This window comes from Ranitomeya imitator, chromosome 7, assembly GCF_032444005.1.
Source record: "Ranitomeya imitator isolate aRanImi1 chromosome 7, aRanImi1.pri, whole genome shotgun sequence".
Classification (NCBI taxonomy): domain Eukaryota; kingdom Metazoa; phylum Chordata; class Amphibia; order Anura; family Dendrobatidae; genus Ranitomeya; species Ranitomeya imitator.
In genome coordinates this window covers 125246801-125267149 of record NC_091288.1, presented here as the reverse complement: position 1 = coordinate 125267149, position 20349 = coordinate 125246801, and the positions used below count along the sequence as shown (strand labels likewise).

At 45.2% G+C, this 20349-nt stretch overlaps 1 protein-coding gene across 5 annotated transcripts in view; it reads right to left on the bottom strand.

Moving 5' to 3' along the window:
- The window catches only part of HIBCH (3-hydroxyisobutyryl-CoA hydrolase), an 885760-nt gene that overhangs the window by 572042 nt on the left and 293369 nt on the right, over positions 1–20349 (bottom strand). For 4 of the 5 annotated variants that reach the window (XM_069733795.1, XM_069733794.1, XM_069733798.1 and 1 more), the window contains exon 5: positions 4498–4578. The exons of the other annotated variant lie outside the window; for it this stretch is intronic. In XM_069733795.1, the coding sequence (XP_069589896.1) occupies positions 4498–4578 (81 nt within the window). The remainder of the gene's footprint in view (positions 1–4497; positions 4579–20349) is intronic. 5 annotated transcript variants of the gene reach the window in all.

Here is a 20349-nt window from a genome sequence, read left to right as displayed (position 1 = left end):
TTCACAAATTGATCCGTAAAAATGAAAAAGTACTTTTTTTTCACAAAAAAATTATTTTAGCCTCAATTTTTTTCATTTTCACCTGGGCAACAGGATAAAATGGATCCTAAAATGTGTTGGGCAATTTCTCCTGAGTACACCAATACCTCACATGTGGGGGTAAACCACTGTTTGGGCACATGGTAAGGCTCGGAAGGGAAGGAGCGCTATTTGACTTTTTGAATGAAAAATTATTTCCATCGTTAGCGGACACCATGTCGCGTTTGGATAGCTCCTGTGTGCCTAAACATTGGCGCTCCCCCACAAGTGACCCCATTTTGGAAACTAGACCCCCCAAGGAACTTATCTAGATGCCTAGTGAGCACTTTAAACCCTCAGGTGCTTCACAAATTGATCTGTAAAAATGAAAAAGTACTTTTTTTTAACAAAAAAAATTCTTTTCGCCTCAATTTTTTCATTTTCACATGGGCAGTAGGATAAAATGGATCATAAAATTTGTTGGGCAATTTCTCCCGAGTACGCCGATACCTCATATGTGGGGGTAAACCACTGTTTGGGCACTCGGCAGGGCTCGGAAGGGAAGGCGCGCCATTTGACTTTTTGAATGGAAAATTAGCTCCAATTGTTAACAGACACCATATCGCGTTTGGAGAGCCCCTGTGTGCCTAAACATTGGAGCTCCCCCACAAATGACCCCATTTTGGAAACTAGACCCCCCCAAGGAACTTATCTAGATGCATATTGAGCACTTTAAACCCCCAGGTGCTTCACAGAAGTTTATAACGCAGAGCCATGAAAAAAAAAAATAATTTTTCTTTCCTCAAAAATGATTTTTTAGCCTGGAATTTCCTATTTTGCCAAGGATAATAGGAGAAATTGGACCCCAAATATTGTTGTCCAGTTTGTCCTGAGTACGCTGATACCCCATATGTGGGGGTAAACCCGTTTGGGCGCATGGCAGGGCTCGGAAGGGATGGCACGCCATTTGGCTTTTTAAATGGAAAATTAGCTCCAATCATTAGCGGACACCATGTCACGTTTGGAGAGCCCCTGTGTGCCTAAACATTGGAGATCCCCCAGAAATGACCCCATTTTGGAAACTAGACCTGCAAAGGAACTTATCTAGATGTGTGGTGAGCACTTTGAACCCCCAAGTGCTTCATAGAAGTTTATAATGCAGAGCCGTGAAAATAATAAATACGTTTTCTTTCCTCAAAAATAATTATTTAGCCCAGAATTTTTTATTTTCCCAAGGGTTACAGGAGAAATTGGACCCCAAAAGTTGTTGTCCAGTTTCTCCTGAGTACGCTGATACCCCATGTGTGGGGGTAAACCACTGTTTGGGCACACGTCGGGGCTCAGAAGGGAAGTAGTGACTTTTGAAATGCAGACTTTGATGGGATGGTCTGCGGGCGTCACATTGCGTTTGCAGAGCCCCTGGTGTGCCTAAACAGTAGAAACCCCCCACAAGTGACCCCATTTTAGAAACTAGACCCCCCAAGGAAATTATCTAGATATGTGGTGAGCACTTTGAACCCCCAAGTGCTTCACAGACGTTTACAACGCAGAGCCGTGAAAATAAAAAATCATTTTTCTTTCCTTAAAAATGATGTTTTAGCAAGCATTTTTTTAGATTCACAAGAGTAACAGGAGAAATTGGACCCCAGTAATTGTTGCGCAGTTTATCCTGAGTATGCTGGTACCCCATATGTGGGGGTAAACCACTGTTTGGGCACACGTCAGGGCTCGGAAGTGAGGGAGCACCATTTGACTTTTTGAATACGAGATTGGCTGGAATCAATGGTGGCGCCATGTTGCGTTTGAAGACCCCTGATGTGCCTAAACAGTGGTAACCCCTCAATTCTACCTCCAACACTAACCCCCCCACACCCCTAACCCTAATCCCAACTGTAGCCATAACCCTAATCACAACCCTAACAGCAACACACCCCTAACCACAACCCTAACCCCAACACACCCCTAACCCTAATCACAACCCTAATTCCAACCCTAACCCTAAGGCTGTGTGCCCACGTTGCGGATTCGTGTGAGATATTTCCGCACCATTTTTGAAAAATCCGTGGGTAAAAGGCACTGCGTTTTACCTGCGGATTTTCCGCAGATTTCCAGTGTGTTTTGTGCGGATTTCACCTACGGATTCCTATTGAGGAACAGGTGTAAAACGCTGCGGAGTCCGCACAAAGAATTGACATGCTGCGGAAAATACAACGCAGCGTTTCCGCGCGGTATTTTCCGCACCATGGGCACAGCGGATTTGGTTTTTCATATGTTTACATGGTACTGTAAACCTGATGGAACACTGCTGCGAATCCGCAGCGGCCAATCCGCAGCCAAATCCGCACCGTGTGCACATAACCTAATTCTAAAGGTATGTGCACACGCTGCAGAAAACGCTGCGAATCCGCAGCAGTTTCCAATGAGTTTACAGTTCAATGTAAACCTACGGGAAACAAAAATCGCTGTACACATGCTGCGGAAAAACTGCACGGAAACACAGCGGTTTACATTCCGCAGCATGTCACTTCTTTGTGCGGATTCCGCAGCGGTTTTACAACTGCTCCAATAGAAAATCGCAATTGTAAAACCGCAGTGAAATGCGCAGAAAAAAACGCGGTAAATCCGCCATAAATCCGCAGCGGTTTAGCACTGCGGATTTATCAAATCCGCAGAGGACCAGAATACGTGTGCACATACCGAAACCCTAACCCTAGCCCTAACCCTACCCCTAACCCTAACCCTATTCTAACATTAGTGGAAAAAAAAAATGTCTTTATTTTTTTATTGTCCCTACCTATGGGGGGGGGGGGGGGGGGTCATTTATTATTTTTTTTATTTTGATCACTGAGATATAATCTATCTCAGTGATCAAAATGCACTTTGGAACGAATCTGCCGGCCGGCCGATTCGGCGGGCGCACTGCACATGCGCCCGCCATTTTGGAAGATGGCGGCGCCCAGGGAGAAGACGGACGGGACCCCGGCAGGATCGGTAAGTATGATGGGGTGGAGGGGGACCACGGGGGGGGGGGGGTTGGGGGGTTATCGGAGCACGGGGGGGGGGAATCGGAGCGCGGCAGGCGTGGAACGGAGCACGGGGGGCTGGAACGGAGCACGGGGGGGTGGAACGGAGCACGGGGGGTGGTGAATCGGAGTGCAGGGGGGGTGATTGAGCACGGGGGGGTGATTGGAGCACGGGGGGAGCGGACAAGAGCACGGGGGGAGCGGAGCACTGGACGGAGGGGAGCCGGAGCAGTGTACCGGCCAGATCGGGGGGCTGGGGGGGCGATTGGTGGGGTGGGGTGGGGGCACATTAGTATTTCCAGCCATGGCCGATGATATTGCAGCATCGGCCATGGCTGGATTGTAATATTTCACCAGTTATAATAGGTGAAATATTACAAATTGCTCTGATTGGCTATTGAAAGTGAAACTGCCAATCAGAGCGATCGTAGCCACGAGTGGGTGAAGCCACCCCCCCTGGGCTAAACTACCACTCCCCCTGTCCCTGCAGATCGGGTGAAATGGGAGTTAACCCTTTCACCCGATCTGCAGGAACGCGATCTTTCCATGACGCCACATAGGCGTCATGGGTCGGATTGGCACCGACTTTCATGACGCCTACGTGGCGTCATGGGTCGGGAAGGGGTTAAAAACTTAATAAAATAAAATATACATTTTTTAGCAAGGGAATTAAGCATGCAGTTCTCCAAAACCTAAAGTGCGGCCACTCACCTTGGGAATCCCAGCCCCGCAGTGTGTTATGCATTATGCACACTGCGGGGCTGGGATTCCCAAGGTGGGTGGCTGCACAAGCGCAGTCTGCAAGACTGGATGTGACGTCAGACGGCCAGAGCTCACTGCGCCTGCAACAGCCAGTACTAAACAGCGCAGACTCCGGATTTCATGGGAAAACAGCGCAGAGGGGGCGGCGCCCGGCGCCCCTGAAGAACTGAGTGACGGCAGTGTGGCGTTTCCAGCAGTGGGATTAAGACCTGCCTCCCTGTCTAAAGAAAGGTATTTTGGAGAAGTTATAAAACGCTTTATTTTGGGAATAAATGCACCAAAAACTAAAAAAAACACCTTGTTAGAATGCAGCATTACTGCTACACAAGGTGGCTCTTTTAGTTTATAATGGCTGGAGGGGGTGACAGTGGCCCTTTAAGCCAGGACAATACCACAATATATGCATCTGAAATATGGCTGACACCTTTCAGCCCTCATATACAGCATTCTAATATGCTGTATATATGTCCCCAATCTGGCCTGTAACAGAACAAAAACACCTTTTATTATACTCACCTGCGGGGCAGTCAGGTCTGATGGGTGTCCTGGTCCAGCGTCTGCCTTCTTCTTTCGATGCCATCCTCCTTCAGTGCTACGTTATCCACACAGTGTTCCCCAGCATCACGCTCCTGCGCAGGTGCACTTCTCTGCCCTGACCCTTTCTACAAAAGGGAATCTGATGTGTAGTGCTTACCAATAGCATTGTTAAGAATGTACTCTTCCTTAAAAAAATCCTGGGCGAGTGAGCCTCCGGTCTTTCCAGCCTCTGTAATAGCTGGTAAACAACAAGCAAAAAGAGAGAAATATGTATAAGTCAACTTTAATTGAAAATAGATCTCAGAAAAAAGATTTGAAACAAATAAAACAGTACATCTTACAAGAGAAGTTATAAGTAGCAAAAGAAAATTGGTAAATACTCTATGATCAGTTTGGTGAGTAGACCAGAAACTGAGTAATCATTGATCAACTTTCAGCATTAATTTGAAGATGAGATCAGCAATCTGTACTGTTGTGGGGGCTTGTGCAGGATTCTATAGAAGGTGCATGAAGAGCAGTCTATGTAACAGGTAGTCTGTACAGGAGGGGAGCACATAATGCAACTTATATGACAAAGGGGGCAGAGGAGCAGTCTGCATGAGCAAGGAGACACAGGGAACAGTCTTTGTGAGCAAGGGGGCACAGGGAGCAGTCTGTGTGAGCAAGGAGACGAATGGAAGAGTCTGTATAAGCAATACCCCATTGCAGGGAGCAGTCTGTATAAGCAAGAAGGTGCAGGAAGCAGTCTGTATAAACAAGGAGGCGCAAGGATTAGTCTGCGTGAGCAAGGGGGCACAAGGAGCAGTCTGAGCAATGTGAAGTAGGTAGCAGTCTATATGTGAAATAGGGCATAGGGACCAGTCTGTATGAGCAATGGGGAGCAGGGAAAAGTCTGTAAGAGCGAGTGTGCACAGGGAGATGTGGTGGAAGACTACTGTTTGGGTGCAAAGTAGGGCTCGGAAGGGAAGGAGTGACGTTTGACTATTAGAGGACAAAACTGTATGGAAAAGATAACAGATGTCATGTTGTACTTGCAGAACCCCTGAAGTGCCTAAACAGTGGAAAACCCATAGCTCCCAACTGTCCTTCATTGTGCGGGACTGTCCCGGTTTTGATGCTTTGCCCCGCTGTCCTGCACGGGACACTCTGCTTCCCGCAGACAACAGAAGCTGCAGTCACACGCCCCCTTGTGTTAGGCAACAACCCTTCCGTATGTTCCTGAGTCTTCACGTGTGCGTCACTGTGTGGTACAGTTCAGAGAGGGAGAGAGAGGGGACACCTCTTTGGGGTGTACTGTTATGATAGGCAATTCAGTATCACAATGGACATAGCGGTCAGAGCACATACAGTGATCTGACAATAACCCAAAATAATAGAACAAGCTCTGAGACGTGGGAACTCTGCAGACCGCAATCCCTAATCCTCTCCAAACAACATTAGAGGCAGCCGTGGATTGCGCCTAACTCTGCCTATGCAACTCGGCACAGCCTGAGAAACTAACTAGCCTGAAGATAGAAAAATAAGCCTACCTTGCCTCAGAGAAATACCCCAAAGGAAAAGGCAGCCCCCCACATATAATGACTGTGAGTTAAGATGACAAGACAAACGTAGGGATGAAATAGATTCAGCAAAGTGAGGCCCAACTTTCTTAACAGAGCAAGGATAGGAAAGATAACTTTGCGGTCTACACAAAACCCTAAAGAAAACCACGCAAAGGGGGCAAAAAGACCCTCCGTACCGAACTAACGGCACGGAGGTACACCCTTTGCGTCCCAGAGCTTCCAGCAAAACAAATAGACAAGCTGGACAGAAAAAATAGCAACAAATAGCAAAGAAGAACTTAGCTATGTAGAGCAGCAGGCCACAGGAATGATCCAGGGAAAAAACAAGTCCAACACTGGAACATTGACAGGAAGCATGGATCAAAGCATTAGGTGGAGTTAAGTAGAGAAGCACTTAACGACCTCACCAGATCACCTGAGGGAGGAAACTCAGAAGCCGCAATACCACTTTCCTCCACAAACTGAAGCTCCCAGAGAGAATCAGCCGAAGTACCACTTGTGACCACAGGAGTGAACTCTGCCACAGAATTCACAACAGTAAGCCCTCCCCCCCCCCCCCCTTGAGTAGGGGTCACCGAACCCTCACAAGAGCCCCCAGGCCGACCAGGATGAGCCGCATGAAAGGCACGAACAAGATCGGGAGCATGGACATCACAGGCAAAAACCCAGGAATTATCTTCCTGAGCATAACCCTTTCATTTAACCAGATAATGGAGTTTCCGTCTTGAAACACGAGAATCCAAAATCTTCTCCACAATATACTCCAATTCCCCCTCCACCAAAACCGGGGCAGGAGGGTCAACAGATGGAACCATAGGTGCCACGTATCTCCGCAACAATGACCTATGGAATACGTTATGTATGGAAAAAGAATCTGGGAGGGTCAGACGAAAAGACACAGGATTAAGAACCTCAGAAATCCTATACGGACCAATAAAACGAGGTTTAAACTTAGGAGAGGAAACCTTCATAGGAATATGACGAGAAGATAACCAAACCAGATCCCCAACACGAAGTCGGGGACCCACACGGCGTCTGCGATTAGCGAAACGTTGAGCCTTCTCCTGGGACAAGGTCAAATTGTCCACTACATGAGTCCAAATCTGCTGCAACCTGTCCACCACAGTATCCACACCAGGACAGTCCGAAGACTGAACTTGTCCTGAAGAGAAACGAGGATGGAACCCAGAATTGCAGAAAAATGGCGAAACCAAGGTAGCCGAGCTGGCCCGATTATTAAGGGCGAACTCAGCCAAAGGCAAAAAGGACACCCAGTCATCCTGATCGGCAGAAACAAAGCATCTCAGATAAGTTTCCAAGGTCTGATTGGTTCGTTCGGTCTGGCCATTAGTCTGAGGATGGAAAGCCGAGGAAAAAGACAAGTCAATGCCCATCCTACCACAAAAGGCTCGCCAAAACCTCGAAACAAACTGGGAACCTCTGTCAGAAACCATATTCTCTGGAATGCCATGCAAACGAACCACATGCTGGAAGAACAATGGCACCAAATTAGAGGAGGAAGGCAATTTAGACAAGGGTACCAGATGGACCATCTTAGAAAAGCGATCACAGACCACCCAAATGACTGACATCTTTTGAGAAACGGGAAGATCTGAAATAAAATCCATAGAGATATGTGTCCAAGGCCTCTTCGGGACCGGCAAGGGCAAAAGCAACCCACTGGCACGAGAACAGCAGGGCTTAGCCCGAGCACAAATCCCACAGGACTGCACAAAAGTACGCACATCCCGCGACAGAGATGGCCACCAAAAGGATCTAGCCACTAACTCTCTGGTACCAAAGATTCCAGGATGACCAGCCAACACCGAACAATGAACCTCAGAGATAACTCTATTCGTCCACCTATCAGGGACAAATAGTTTCTCCGCTGGGCAACAATCAGGTTTATTAGCCTGAAATTTTTGCAGCACCCGCTGCAAAACAGGGAAGATGGCAGACACAATTACTCCTTCCTTGAGGATACCCGCCGGCTCAGATAAACCCGGAGAGTCGGGCACAAAACTCCTAGACAGAGCATCCGCCTTCACATTTTTAGAGCCCGGAAGGTACGAAATCACAAAGTCAAAACGGGCAAAAAACAGCGACCAACGAGCCTGTCTAAGATTCAAACGCTTAGCAGACTCGAGATAAGTCAAGTTCTTATGATCAGTCAATACCACCACGCGATGCTTATCTCCTTCAAGCCAATGACGCCACTCCTCGAATGCCCACTTCATGGCCAGCAACTCTCGGTTGCCCACATCATAATTTCGCTCAGCAGGCGAAAACTTCCTGGAAAAAAAAGCGCATGGTTTCATCACTGAGCAACCAGAACCTCTCTGCGACAAAACAGCCCCTGCTCCAATCTCAGAAGCATCAACCTCGACCTGGAACGGAAGAGAAACATCTGGTTGACACAACACAGGGGCAGAAGAAAACCGACGCTTCAACTCTTGAAAAGCTTCCACAGCAGCAGAAGACCAATTGACCAAATCAGCACCCTTCTTGGTCAAATCGGTCAATGGTTTGGCAATACTAGAAAAATTGCAGATGAAGCGACGATAAAAATTAGCAAAGCCCAGGAACTTTTGCAGACTTTTCAGAGATGTTGGCTGAGTCCAATCATGGATGGCTTGGACCTTAACCGGATCCATCTCGATAGTAGAAGGGGAAAAGATGAACCCCAAAAATGAAACCTTCTGCACACCAAAGAGACACTTTGATCCCTTCACAAACAAAGAATTAGCACGCAGGACCTGAAAAACCGTTCTGACCTGCTTCACATGAGACTCCCAATCATCCGAGAAGATCAAAATGTCATCCAAGTACACAATCAGGAATTTATCCAGGTACTCTCGGAAGATGTCATGCATAAAGGACTGAAACACTGATGGAGCATTGGCAAGTCCGAACGGCATCACTAGATACTCAAAATGACCCTCGGGCGTATTAAATGCAGTTTTCCATTCATCGCCTCGCCTGATTCTCACCAGATTATACGCACCACGAAGATCTATCTTAGTGAACCAACTAGCCCCCTTAATCCGAGCAAACAAATCAGATAACAATGGCAAGGGGTACTGAAATTTAACAGTGATCTTATTAAGAAGGCGGTAATCTATACAAGGTCTCAGTGAACCATCCTTCTTGGCTACAAAAAAGAACCCTGCTCCTAATGGCGACGATTACGGGCGAATATGCCCCTTCTCCAGGGATTCCTTCACATAACTGTGCATAGCGGTGTGCTCAGGCACGGATAAATTAAACAGTCGACCTTTTGGGAATTTACTACCAGGAATCAAATTGATAGCACAATCACAATCCCTTTGCGGAGGTAGGGCATCGGACTTGGGCTCATCAAATACATCTCGGTAATCAGACAAGAACTCTGGAACCTCAGAAGGGGTGGATGACGAAATTGACAGAAATGGAACATCACCATGTACCCCCTGACAACCCCAGCTGGACACCGACATGGAATTCCAATCCAATACTGGATTATGGGCTTGTAGCCATGGCAACCCCAACACGACCACATCATGCAGATTATGAAACACCAGAAAGCGAATAACCTCCTGATGTGCAGGAGCCATGCACATGGTCAGCTGGGTCCAGTATTGAGGCTTATTCTTGGCCAAAGGCGTAGCATCAATTCCTCTCAATGGAATAGGACACTGCAAGGGCTCCAAGAAAAACCCACAACGCTTAACATATTCCAAGTCCATCAAATTCAGGGCAGCGCCTGAATCCACAAACGCCATGACAGAATACGATGACAAAGAGCAGATCAAGGTAACGGACAGAAGAAATTTTGACTGTACAGTACCAATGGTGGCAGACCTAGCGAACCGCTTAGTGCGCTTAGGACAATCAGAGATAGCATGAGTGGAATCACCACAGTAGAAACACAGCCCATTCAGACGTCTGTGATCTTGCCGTTCAACTCTGGTCATAGTCCTATCGCACTGCATAGGCTCAGGTTTAATCTCAGGTAATACCGCCAAATGGTGCACAGATTTACGCTCACGCAAGCGTCGACCGATCTGAATGGCCAAAGACATAGACTCATTCAAACCAGCGGGCATAGGAAATCCCACCATGACATCCTCAAGGGCTTCAGAGAGACCCTTTCTGAATATAGCTGCAAGCGCAGATTCATTTCATTGAGTGAGCACGGACCATTTTCTAAATTTCTGGCAATATACCTCTATCTCATCCTGAGCCTGGCAAAGAGCCAGCAAATTTGTTTCTGCCTGATCTACTGAATTAGGCTCATCGTACAGCAATCCAAGCGCCAGGAAAAACGCATCGATATTACTTAATGCAGGATCTCCTGACGCAAGAGAAAATGCCCAGTCCTGAGGGTTGCCACGCAAAAAAGAAATGACGATCCTAACCTGTTGAACTGGGTCACCAGAGGAGCGAGGTTTCAAAGCTAGAAACAGTTTACAATTATTTTTGAAACTCAGAAATTTAGTTCTATCTCCAGAAAACAAATCTGGAATAGGAATTCTCGGTTCTAACAAAGAATTCTGAACCACAAAATCTTGAATATCTTGAACTATTGCCGTGAGCTGATCTACACATGAAGACAGACCTTTAATGTCCATTGTTACACCTGTGTCCTGAACCACCCAAATGTCTAGGGGAAAAAAAAGGCAAAACACAGTGCAAAGGAAAAAAAATGGTCTCAGAACTTATTTTTTCCCTCTATTGAGAATCATTAGTACTTTAGGCTTCCTGTACTGTTGTGATAGGCAATTCAGGAACACAATCTGCATAGCGATCAGAGCACAAACAGTGATCTGACAATAATCCAAAATAATAGAACGAGCTCTGAGACGTGGGAACTCTGCAGACCGCAATCCCTAATCCTCTCCAAACAACACTAGAGGCAGCCGTGGATTGCGCCTAACTCTGCCTATGCAACTCGGCACAGCCTGAGAAACTAACTAGCCTGAAGATAGAAAAATAAGCCTACCTTGCCTCAGAGAAATACACCAAAGGAAAAGGCAGCCCCCCACATATAATGACTGTGAGTTAAGATGAAAAGACAAACGTAGGGATGAAATAGATTCAGCAAAGTGAGGCCCGACTTTCTTAACAGAGCGAGGATAGGAAAGATAACTTTGCGGTCTACACAAAACCCTAAAGAAAACCACGCAAAGGGGGCAAAAAGACCCTCGGTACCGAACTAACGGCACGGAGGTACACCCTTTGCGTCCCAGAGCTTCCAGCAAAACAAATAGACAAGCTGGACAGAAAAAATAGCAACAAATAGCAAAGAATAACTTAGCTATGCAGAGCAGCAGGCCACAGGAATGATCCAGGGAAAAAACAAGTCCAACACTGGAACATGGACAGGAAGCATGGATCAAAGCATTAGGTGGAGTTAAGTAGAGAAGCACCTAATGACCTCACCAGATCACCTGAGGGAGGAAACTCAGAAGCCGCAGTACCACTTTCCTCCACAAACGGAAGCTCCCAGAGAGAATCAGCCGAAGTACCACTTGTGACCACAGGAGTGAACTCTGCCACAGAATTCACAACAGTGTACGTAACAGCCGAACACAGCCTGGGTGCCGGCGGCAATGTAAGCAGCAGTCCAGTGGACTGGAGCTAATGCCTGTCTAGTAATCGTGCGTGGAATGAGTGAGGCTGAGCAGGGTGGGATGGATGGACACACTCGCAGCCTCTGTTTGCCTCGGCTGCTCAGTGCTCACTGCTGTGTGATTGCAGAGCGACAGATGCAGATCAGTGAGTAGTCGATGTCACAGATGACTCACTCCAGTGCATTGCGGAGGAGGAGCAGCTGCAGCTCCCTGAGAGAGGGTGACAGCGCTAATCAATGTGGCTGCTTTTTTCCCCCATGCATAAAAGGGCTAAGCCTAAGCCCCTGTGACAGTCAGAATCATCATGTGCTTGTTGGTAAAATATTTGAAGGGTTTCTGAGGGATGTTATTCTGGATTATCTCAATGAGAATAACTGTTTAACTCCATATCAGCATGGGTTTATGAGAAATTGCTCCTGTCAAACCAATCTAATCAGTTTTTATGAAGAGGTAAGCTATAGGCTGGACCACGGTGAGTCATTGGACGTGGTATATCTCGATTTTTCCAAAGCGTTTGATACCGTGCCGCACAAGAGGTTGGTACACAAAATGAGAATGCTTGGTCTGGGGGAAAATGTGTGTAAATGGGTTAGTAACTGGCTTAGTGATAGAAAGCAGAGGGTGGTTATAAATGGTATAGTCTCTAACTGGGTCGCTGTGACCAGTGGGGTACCGCAGGGGTCGGTATTGGGACCTGTTCTCTTCAACATATTCATTAATTATCTGGTAGAAGGTTTACACAGTAAAATATCGATATTTGCAGATGATACAAAACTATGTAAAGCAGTTAATACAAGAGAAGATAGTATTCTGCTACAGATGGATCTGGATAAGTTGGAAACTTGGGCTGAAAGGTGGCAGATGAGGTTTAACAATGATAAATGTAAGGTTATACACATGGGAAGAAGGAATCAATATCACCATTACACACTGAACGGGAAACCACTGGGTAAATCTGACAGGGAGAAGGACTTGGGGATCCTAGTTAATGATAAACTTACCTGGAGCGGCCATTGCCAGGCAGCAGCTGCCAAGGCAAACAGGATCATGGGGTGCATTAAAAGAGGTCTGGATACACATGATGAGAGCATTATACTGCCTCTGTACAAATCCCTAGTTAGACTGCACATGGAGTACTGTGTCCAGTTTTGGGCACCGGTGCTCAGGAAGGATATCATGGAACTAGAGAGAGTACAAAGGAGGGCAACAAAATTAATAAAGGGGATGGGAGAACTACAATACCCAGATAGATTAGCGAAATTAGGATTATTTAGTCTAGAAAAAAGATGACTAAGGGGCGATCTAATAACCATGTATAAGTATATAAGGGGACAATACAAATATCTCGCTGAGGATCTGTTTATACCAAGGAAGGTGACGTGCACAAGGGGGCATTCTTTGCGTCTGGAGGAGAGAAGGTTTTTCCACCAACATAGAAGAGGATTCTTTACTGTTAGGGCAGTGAGAATCTGGAATTGCTTGCCTGAGGAGGTGGTGATGGCGAACTCAGTCGAGGGGTTCAAGAGAGGCCTGGATGTCTTCCTGGAGCAGAACAATATTGTATCATACAATTATTAGGTTCTGTAAAAGGACGTAGATCTGGGGATTTATTATGATGGAATATAGGCTGAACTGGATGGACAAATGTCTTTTTCCGGCCTTACTATGTTAGTATGTTATGAGACAGCAAATCATGGCACAATTGCTCTACACAAAAATTACAAGCAGCTCCACTCGGTACACACACACGCGGCTGAGGCGCCGCTCGGTACACTTCGTACACAGACACACACATGCGGCTCAGATCGCTGCACCTCGTACACACACGCGGCTCAGCTCGGTGCACCTCGTACACACACGCGGCTCAGCTCGGTGCACTTCGTACACATTCAGCTCCGCTCCATACACCTCATACACACACGGCTCCGCTCCATACACCGTATATGGAGCGGAGCCATGTGTGTACGAGGTTTATGGAGCGGAGCCGTGTGTGTACGAGGTGTATGGAGCGGAGCTGAATGTGTACGAGGTGTATGGAGCAGAGCCGTGTGTGTATGAGGCGTATGGAGCGGAGCTGAATGTGTATGAGGTGTATGGAGAAGAGCAGTGTGTGTATGAGGTGTATGGAGCGGAGCTGAATGTGTACGAGGTGTACGGAGTACAGCTGTGTGTGTATGAGGTGTACGGAGCAGAGCCGTGTGTGTATGAGGTGAATGGAGCGGAGCCGTGTGTGTACGAGGTGTATGGAGCGGATTCTTGTGTGTATGAGGTGTATGGAGCGGAGATCAATGTGTACAGGGTGTATGGAGCAGAGCCGTGTGTGTATGAGGTGTATGGAGTGGAGCCGTGCGTGTATGAGGTGTATGGAGCGGAGCCGTGTGTATGAGGTGTATGGAACGGAGCCGTGTGTATGAGGTGTATGGAGCGGAGCCGTGTGTATGAGGTGTATGGAGCGGAGCTGAATGTGTACGAGGTGTATGGAGTGGAGCTGAAAGTGTACGAGGTGTATGGAGCGGAGCTGAATGTGTACGAGGAGTACGGAGCGGAGCCTTGTGTGCATGAGATGTATGGAGTGGAGCCGTGTGTACGGAGCGGAGCCGTGTGTGCAAATTGTACGGAGTGCAGCCGCGTGTGTAGGAGTAGCTATGTGTGGCCATTATACGGTACAAAGTATCATGTGCTGTCAATATACAGTATGGATCATCATGTGCGGTAATTATACAGTATGGAGCATCATGTGCGGCCATTATACAGAATGGAGCATCATGTGCAGTCATTATACAGTATGGAGCATCATGTGCGGCCATTATACAGTATGGAGCATAATGTGCAGTCATACAGTATGGAGCATCATGTGCGGCCATTATACAGTATGGAGCATCATGTGCGGTCATTAAACAGTATGGAACATCATGTACAGCCAATATACAGTATGGAGCATCATGTGCAGTCATTATACAGTATGGAGCATCATGTGTGGCCATTATACAGTATGGAGCACTGTGTGGCCATATTTTTTTTGCTTATAAATATATAATATATTTTTTAAAAATATATAAATTTTTTTTTGCTTATATATTTTTGCTTATCTTATTTTAATGTAAAATATATGAGGGGACAGTACAAAGACCTTTCTGATGATCTTTTTAATCATAGACCTGAAACAGGGACAAGGGGGCATCCTCTGCGGTTGGAGGAAAAAAGGTTTAAGCATAATAGACGCGGATTCTTTACTGTAAGAGCAGTGAGACTATGGAACTCTCTGCCGTATGATGTTGTAATGAGTGATTCATTACTTAAATTTAAGAGGGGACTGGATACCTTTCTGGAAAAGTATAATGTTACAGGGTATATACACTAGATTCCTTGATAGGGCATTGATCCAGGGAACTAGTCTGATTGCCGTATGTGGAGTCGGGAAGGAATTTTTTTCCCCAATGTGGAGCTTTCTCTTTGCCACATGGGTTTTTTTTGCCTTCCTCTGGATCAACATGTTAGGACATGTTAGGTTAGGCTATGGGTTGAACTAGATGGACATATAGTCTTCCTTCAACCTTAATAACTATGTAACTATGTAACTATAATTATTCATTATGAAACAGTATGATCAGCAGTGCTAAATGGGTGTGGTTGGGACGTGCATATGGGTGTAACTAGTTATGAATGGGTGTGGTCAGAGGCATGGCCTAAAATTTGCCGTGACGAGCGTTGCACGCCGCAAACTTTTCCCCTCTTTCCCATCTTCAAAAGTTGGGAGGTGTGGGAAAACCTCCACAAATGATCCCATTTGGAAATAATAGCTGTCAAGGAACATATCTATAGGTGTGGTGAGCACTTTAAATCCACAGGTGCTTCACAGAATTTTATAATATTGAGCCGTGAAAATGAAAAAATAAATTACATTTTTCTCGCAAAATGTTGCCTTAACACCGATGCCCCATATATGGTGGAATACTACTGTTTCGGCATGTGGCAGGGCTCAGAATGGACGGACCAATTGAATCCTGGACGCAAATTTGTCTGGAATAGATCGCAAATGACATGTCACATTTGAAAAGCACCTGACATGCGTAAACAGCAGAAACCCACAGAAATGACCCACTTTGGAAATTACACTTCTAGAGTATTTATTTAGGGCTGCAGTGAGCATTTTTAACCCTCAGGCGATTCACAGAATTGTATAACATTGGGCTGAATAAATGGAAAATTACCATTTTTTTTCTATGAAAAAAGCTGCTTTGGCCCCAAGGTTTTAATTTTCAAAAGGGATAATAAGAGAAAATGAACAGTATAATTTGTTACACAATTTCTCCTGAAAACATAGTTTTGAGGTACAGAGAAAAGGTCAGAAGGGAAGTAGTGCCATTCAAATTGTGCTAAAATGGTTTGAGGGGGCCATGTCATATTAGCAGTGCGCCTGAGGTGCAAGATCTCCTCCATAAGTGATCCCATAAACAACTCAACTGACCCCATAAACTACGCTCTCTTTCAAATGCAAGAACAATTGAAGCTTTGTCCGTTGGATCAAGGCAATGAAGTCAGGAAAGGAAAAGACCAGGTACTAGTATAGCAGGATAATGGCATGTGTCAAACAGAGTGATGGCGCTATCCTTGGACTACTATTTTGCATTTTTATGTTGCAAACTAGTGAGACCCAATCCCCCACAGATATATCTTGATAAAAGGTCGGACTTTACTACGAAACGTTGATTTCGTTATCTTGAATTCATTGGGTCAATTGTTTTTTTTCTGTTAAATAAACTTTTTTTTGCAACATAACTTTTCGAGTGCTGAAATTTTACACCCTATTATATTATACTCATTTATTTCTGAGCATCTTATACTATTCACTTCTATTGGGCACAGAATAGACACTGAGTAGCGTGTGTATGTGTGTGTGTGTGTGTGTGTGTGTGTGTGTGTGTGGGGGGGGTGGGTTGGGGGAGGTAGCTTGCAGGGACAGTGTAAGGGCATAGCCAGGGGATGGAGTGTGATGTGGGGGCACGGTATAGAGACTGGGCCTAAAGGGGAAACAGTGTTTGAGGACAGTGTGTATCAGGAACTTTTTATGAAAAAGATTGCCGTATATACGGCAAGTACCATAAGAGGGACAGTGTGCAAGTCATATTTTGTCCAGGAAAGATAATGAGGGGCAACTATTTATTCAGTGACCCAGCATAGGGCAGATATTTTTATTCAGGAGCATTATGATGATACTGCTATTTTTAAGGGTATTGTATGGGGATGTGCTGCTTAACACTGGACAAAACAGAAGTCTGCAGATATAAGCTGTGGCTGTGAAAAGTCATCATGGAGTCTGAGCAAGATAAAGAAAAGAACAAGAACAACTCCAATCACAGACACTCATGTATAAGGTACCCGGATTTTCTTTGTGTGATACTGACTAATCCTCATTAGTATTGTGCTTCCTGTATGATTTGCAGTCTAATGATCACTGCTAGCAACAACTCCCAGTATCTCCTTACCATTATTAATGATGTACTGTAAGTTGTAGATTAATGCAATACAAATGTATCGTATATGGATCTAACCTGACATTACAAGTGATGTACCATGTACTCATGGTGGGTCTAGTGCTGAATTCATGTACTGATGGTGGTCTTAGTACCATAATCATGTACTGATGGTGGTCTTGGTAAAGTATTTCTTTACTGATAGTGGTACTTGTGATGTATTCCTGTACCGATGAGGGGTTTGAGGCTGTGTTTCTTTACTGATGGGGATTATATGGATGTACAGTTATATGAAAAAGTTTAGGCACCCCTATTAATCTTAAGCTTAATGTTTTATAAAAATTGTTTTTTTGCAACAGCTATTTCAGTTTCATATATATAATAACTGTTGGCCACAGTAATGTTTCTGCCTTGAAATGAGGTTTATTGTACTAACAGAAAATGTGCAATCTGCATTCAAACAAAATTTGACAGGTGCATAAGTATGGGCACCCCACCAGAAAACTGACATTAATATTTAGTAGATCCTCCTTTTGCAAAAATAACAGCCTCTAGTGGCTTCCTGTAGCTTTTAATAAGTTAATGGAGCCTGGATGAAGGTATGTTTGACCATTCGTAAACAACCAAATAGAATAATGTAAGGATATACTTCACGTTTTGTTACACTTTTTTCACTTCTTTTTTACACCTTTTTCACGTTTTTGGTTAGTGTGACCTTTTGGTCAATTTGTGTGTATGTCTGTGGGGACCTGGGCGTGGGTAGTTGGAAGGGCCTAGTAGGGCAAGAAGGGACAGTCGACGTGGAGCGGGGGCGCCACATCGAAATTTAGGGTGCCAACCTCCGCTGTTAGGTAGGTGAAAGCTACTATAGGGCCACCTAACAGGGACTGTGTCAGGAATACATTTGTTACTACTCCCTGAATTTTTCCTAGACTACCCGAACCCAGGTGGTTGATGTTGGTAGCATACATTTAAGTATATTTAATTGTCTATGAGAATTTTAGATATTATTAATAAAGTATTCTTTTAGGATATTGTGTTTCTTTTTGGTTGTCCAATTTTTGACGATTCCTCTTTGCAAAACAATTCCAGTTCAGTTAAGTTTGATTGTCGCAGAGCATGGACAGCCCTCTTCAAATGATCCCACAGACGTTCAATGATATTCAGGTCTGGGGACTGGGATGGCCATTCCAGAACAGTGTAATTGTTCCTCTGCATGAATGCCTGAGTAGATTTGGAGCAGTGTTTTGGATCATTGTCTTGCTGAAAGATCCATCCCCTGTGTAACTTCAACTTTGTCACTGATTCATGAACATTATTGTCAAGAATCTGCTGATACTGAGAGGAATCCATGCACCCCTCAACTTTAACAACATTCCCGATGCCAGCATTGGCCACACAGCCCCAAAGCATGATGGAACCTCCACCAAATTTTACTGTGGGTAGCAAGTGTTTTTCTTGGAATGCTGTTTTTTTTGGCCGCCATGCATAAGGCTAGGGTCACATTGCGTTATGTGACCACGTTTAACGGACTACGTTACACCGCAGCATAACGCGGTGTAACGTAGTCCATTAACGCCGCCATTGCCTGTAATGGTGAACACATCGCTAGCGCACGCCTACATTGGGCGTGCACTAGCGATGTGCCGTCATTTGAGTGATGGACCGCGAACACTGCAGCGTTCCATGCTAGCGCAGATCAGGGATCTGTGCTAGCAGGATCGGCTAACGCGATCCCTTTTGGGACATTGCGTTAGCACCGTCCGTAGCGCTATGCGCTAAACGGACTGCCCTAACACAATGTCACCCTAGCCTAACGCCTTTTTGTATGACCAAACAAATCAATCTTGGTTTCATCAGTCCACAGGACCTTCTTCCAAAAAGAAATTGGCTTCTCCAAATGTGCTTTTGCATCCCTCAGCCGACTCTGTTTGTGGCGTGCCTGCAGAAACTGATTCTTTCACATCACTCTCCCATACAGCTTCTCCTTGTGCAAAGTGCGTTGTATAGTTGACCGATGCACAGTGACACTATCTACAGCAAGTTGATGCTGCAGCTCTCTGGATGTGGTCTGAGGATTGTCCAAAACTGATCTCACCATTCTTCTTCTCTGCCTTTCTGATTATTTTCTTGGCCTGCCACTTCTAGCCTTAACAAGAACTGTACCTGTGTTCTTCCATTTCCTTACTATGTTCCTCACAGTGGAAATTGACAGGTTAAATCTCTGAGACAGCTTTTTGTATCCTTCCCCTGAACAACTATGTTGAATTATCTTTGTTTTCAGATCATTAGACAGTTGTTTTGAGGAGCCCATGATGCCACTCTTCAGAGGAGATTCAAACAGGAGAACAACTTGCAAGTGGCCACTTTAAGTAGCTTTTCTCATGATTGCATATACCTGGCTATGAAGTTAAAAGCTCAATGAGGTTAGAAAACCAAAATAAGTGCTTTAGTAAGTCAGTAAAAAGTAGGTAGGAGTATTTAAAACAAGAAAATGATAAGGGTGCCCATACTTATGCACCAGTCAAATTTTGTTTGAATGCAAATTGCACATTTTCTGTTAGTACAATAAACCTCATTTCAAGGCAGAAACATTACTATGTCCAACAGTTATTAGATAGATGAAACTGAAATAGCTGTTGCAAAATTTTTTTTTTTATAAAACATTAAGCTTAAGGTTAATAGGGGTGCCCAAAATTTTTTATATAACTGTATTTCTGTATTGCTGGTGGCTCTCATGGTGAATTTCTGTACAATTGGTGGTTTTGGGGTTTTATTTCTGCAATGGTGAGGGGTGTGGTCCTGTGTTTCTGTGCAGAAGTGGATTCCAGGGACATATGATGGTTCTAGAGATGGATTCTTGTGCTGTTATTGGTTCTGATCCTGTACACATGTAACAATCCATAACTTGTGATACATTACTTTTGTAAATAAAGTGTTTTGCCATTTGACAAGTTAAGAGTTACTATGTTTGTATATATTTTAGGAGCATTAAAGGGGTTGTCCAAGATTGTGATAAGTCTGCAGTCATTCTATGTGACTGCATATTTCTGAATTCTCACAGTGCTCATTGCACGCTGTCAAGATTCTCTGGTGCCAGCAATAAGAGTGAGAAGTCACAAAACCACAAATAAGCGATTCGCATACATGAGGTTACGTGCCAACTAGACATGCATGGCCTGTTAGGTGTCGAGTTCCCGCCTCTGCACAGGGGGAATCTCGAACCATCTCCGCTGCAGTCTCCCATTCTTCTCCAGCCGCAGTGGAGCCTGCTCAGTGGAGACATTGGTCCCAGCGTATGTCTGGGGCAGATACTGGGCATCTGGTTACTACTGTTCTTCCAGGCTCTGCCTTTGTAGCC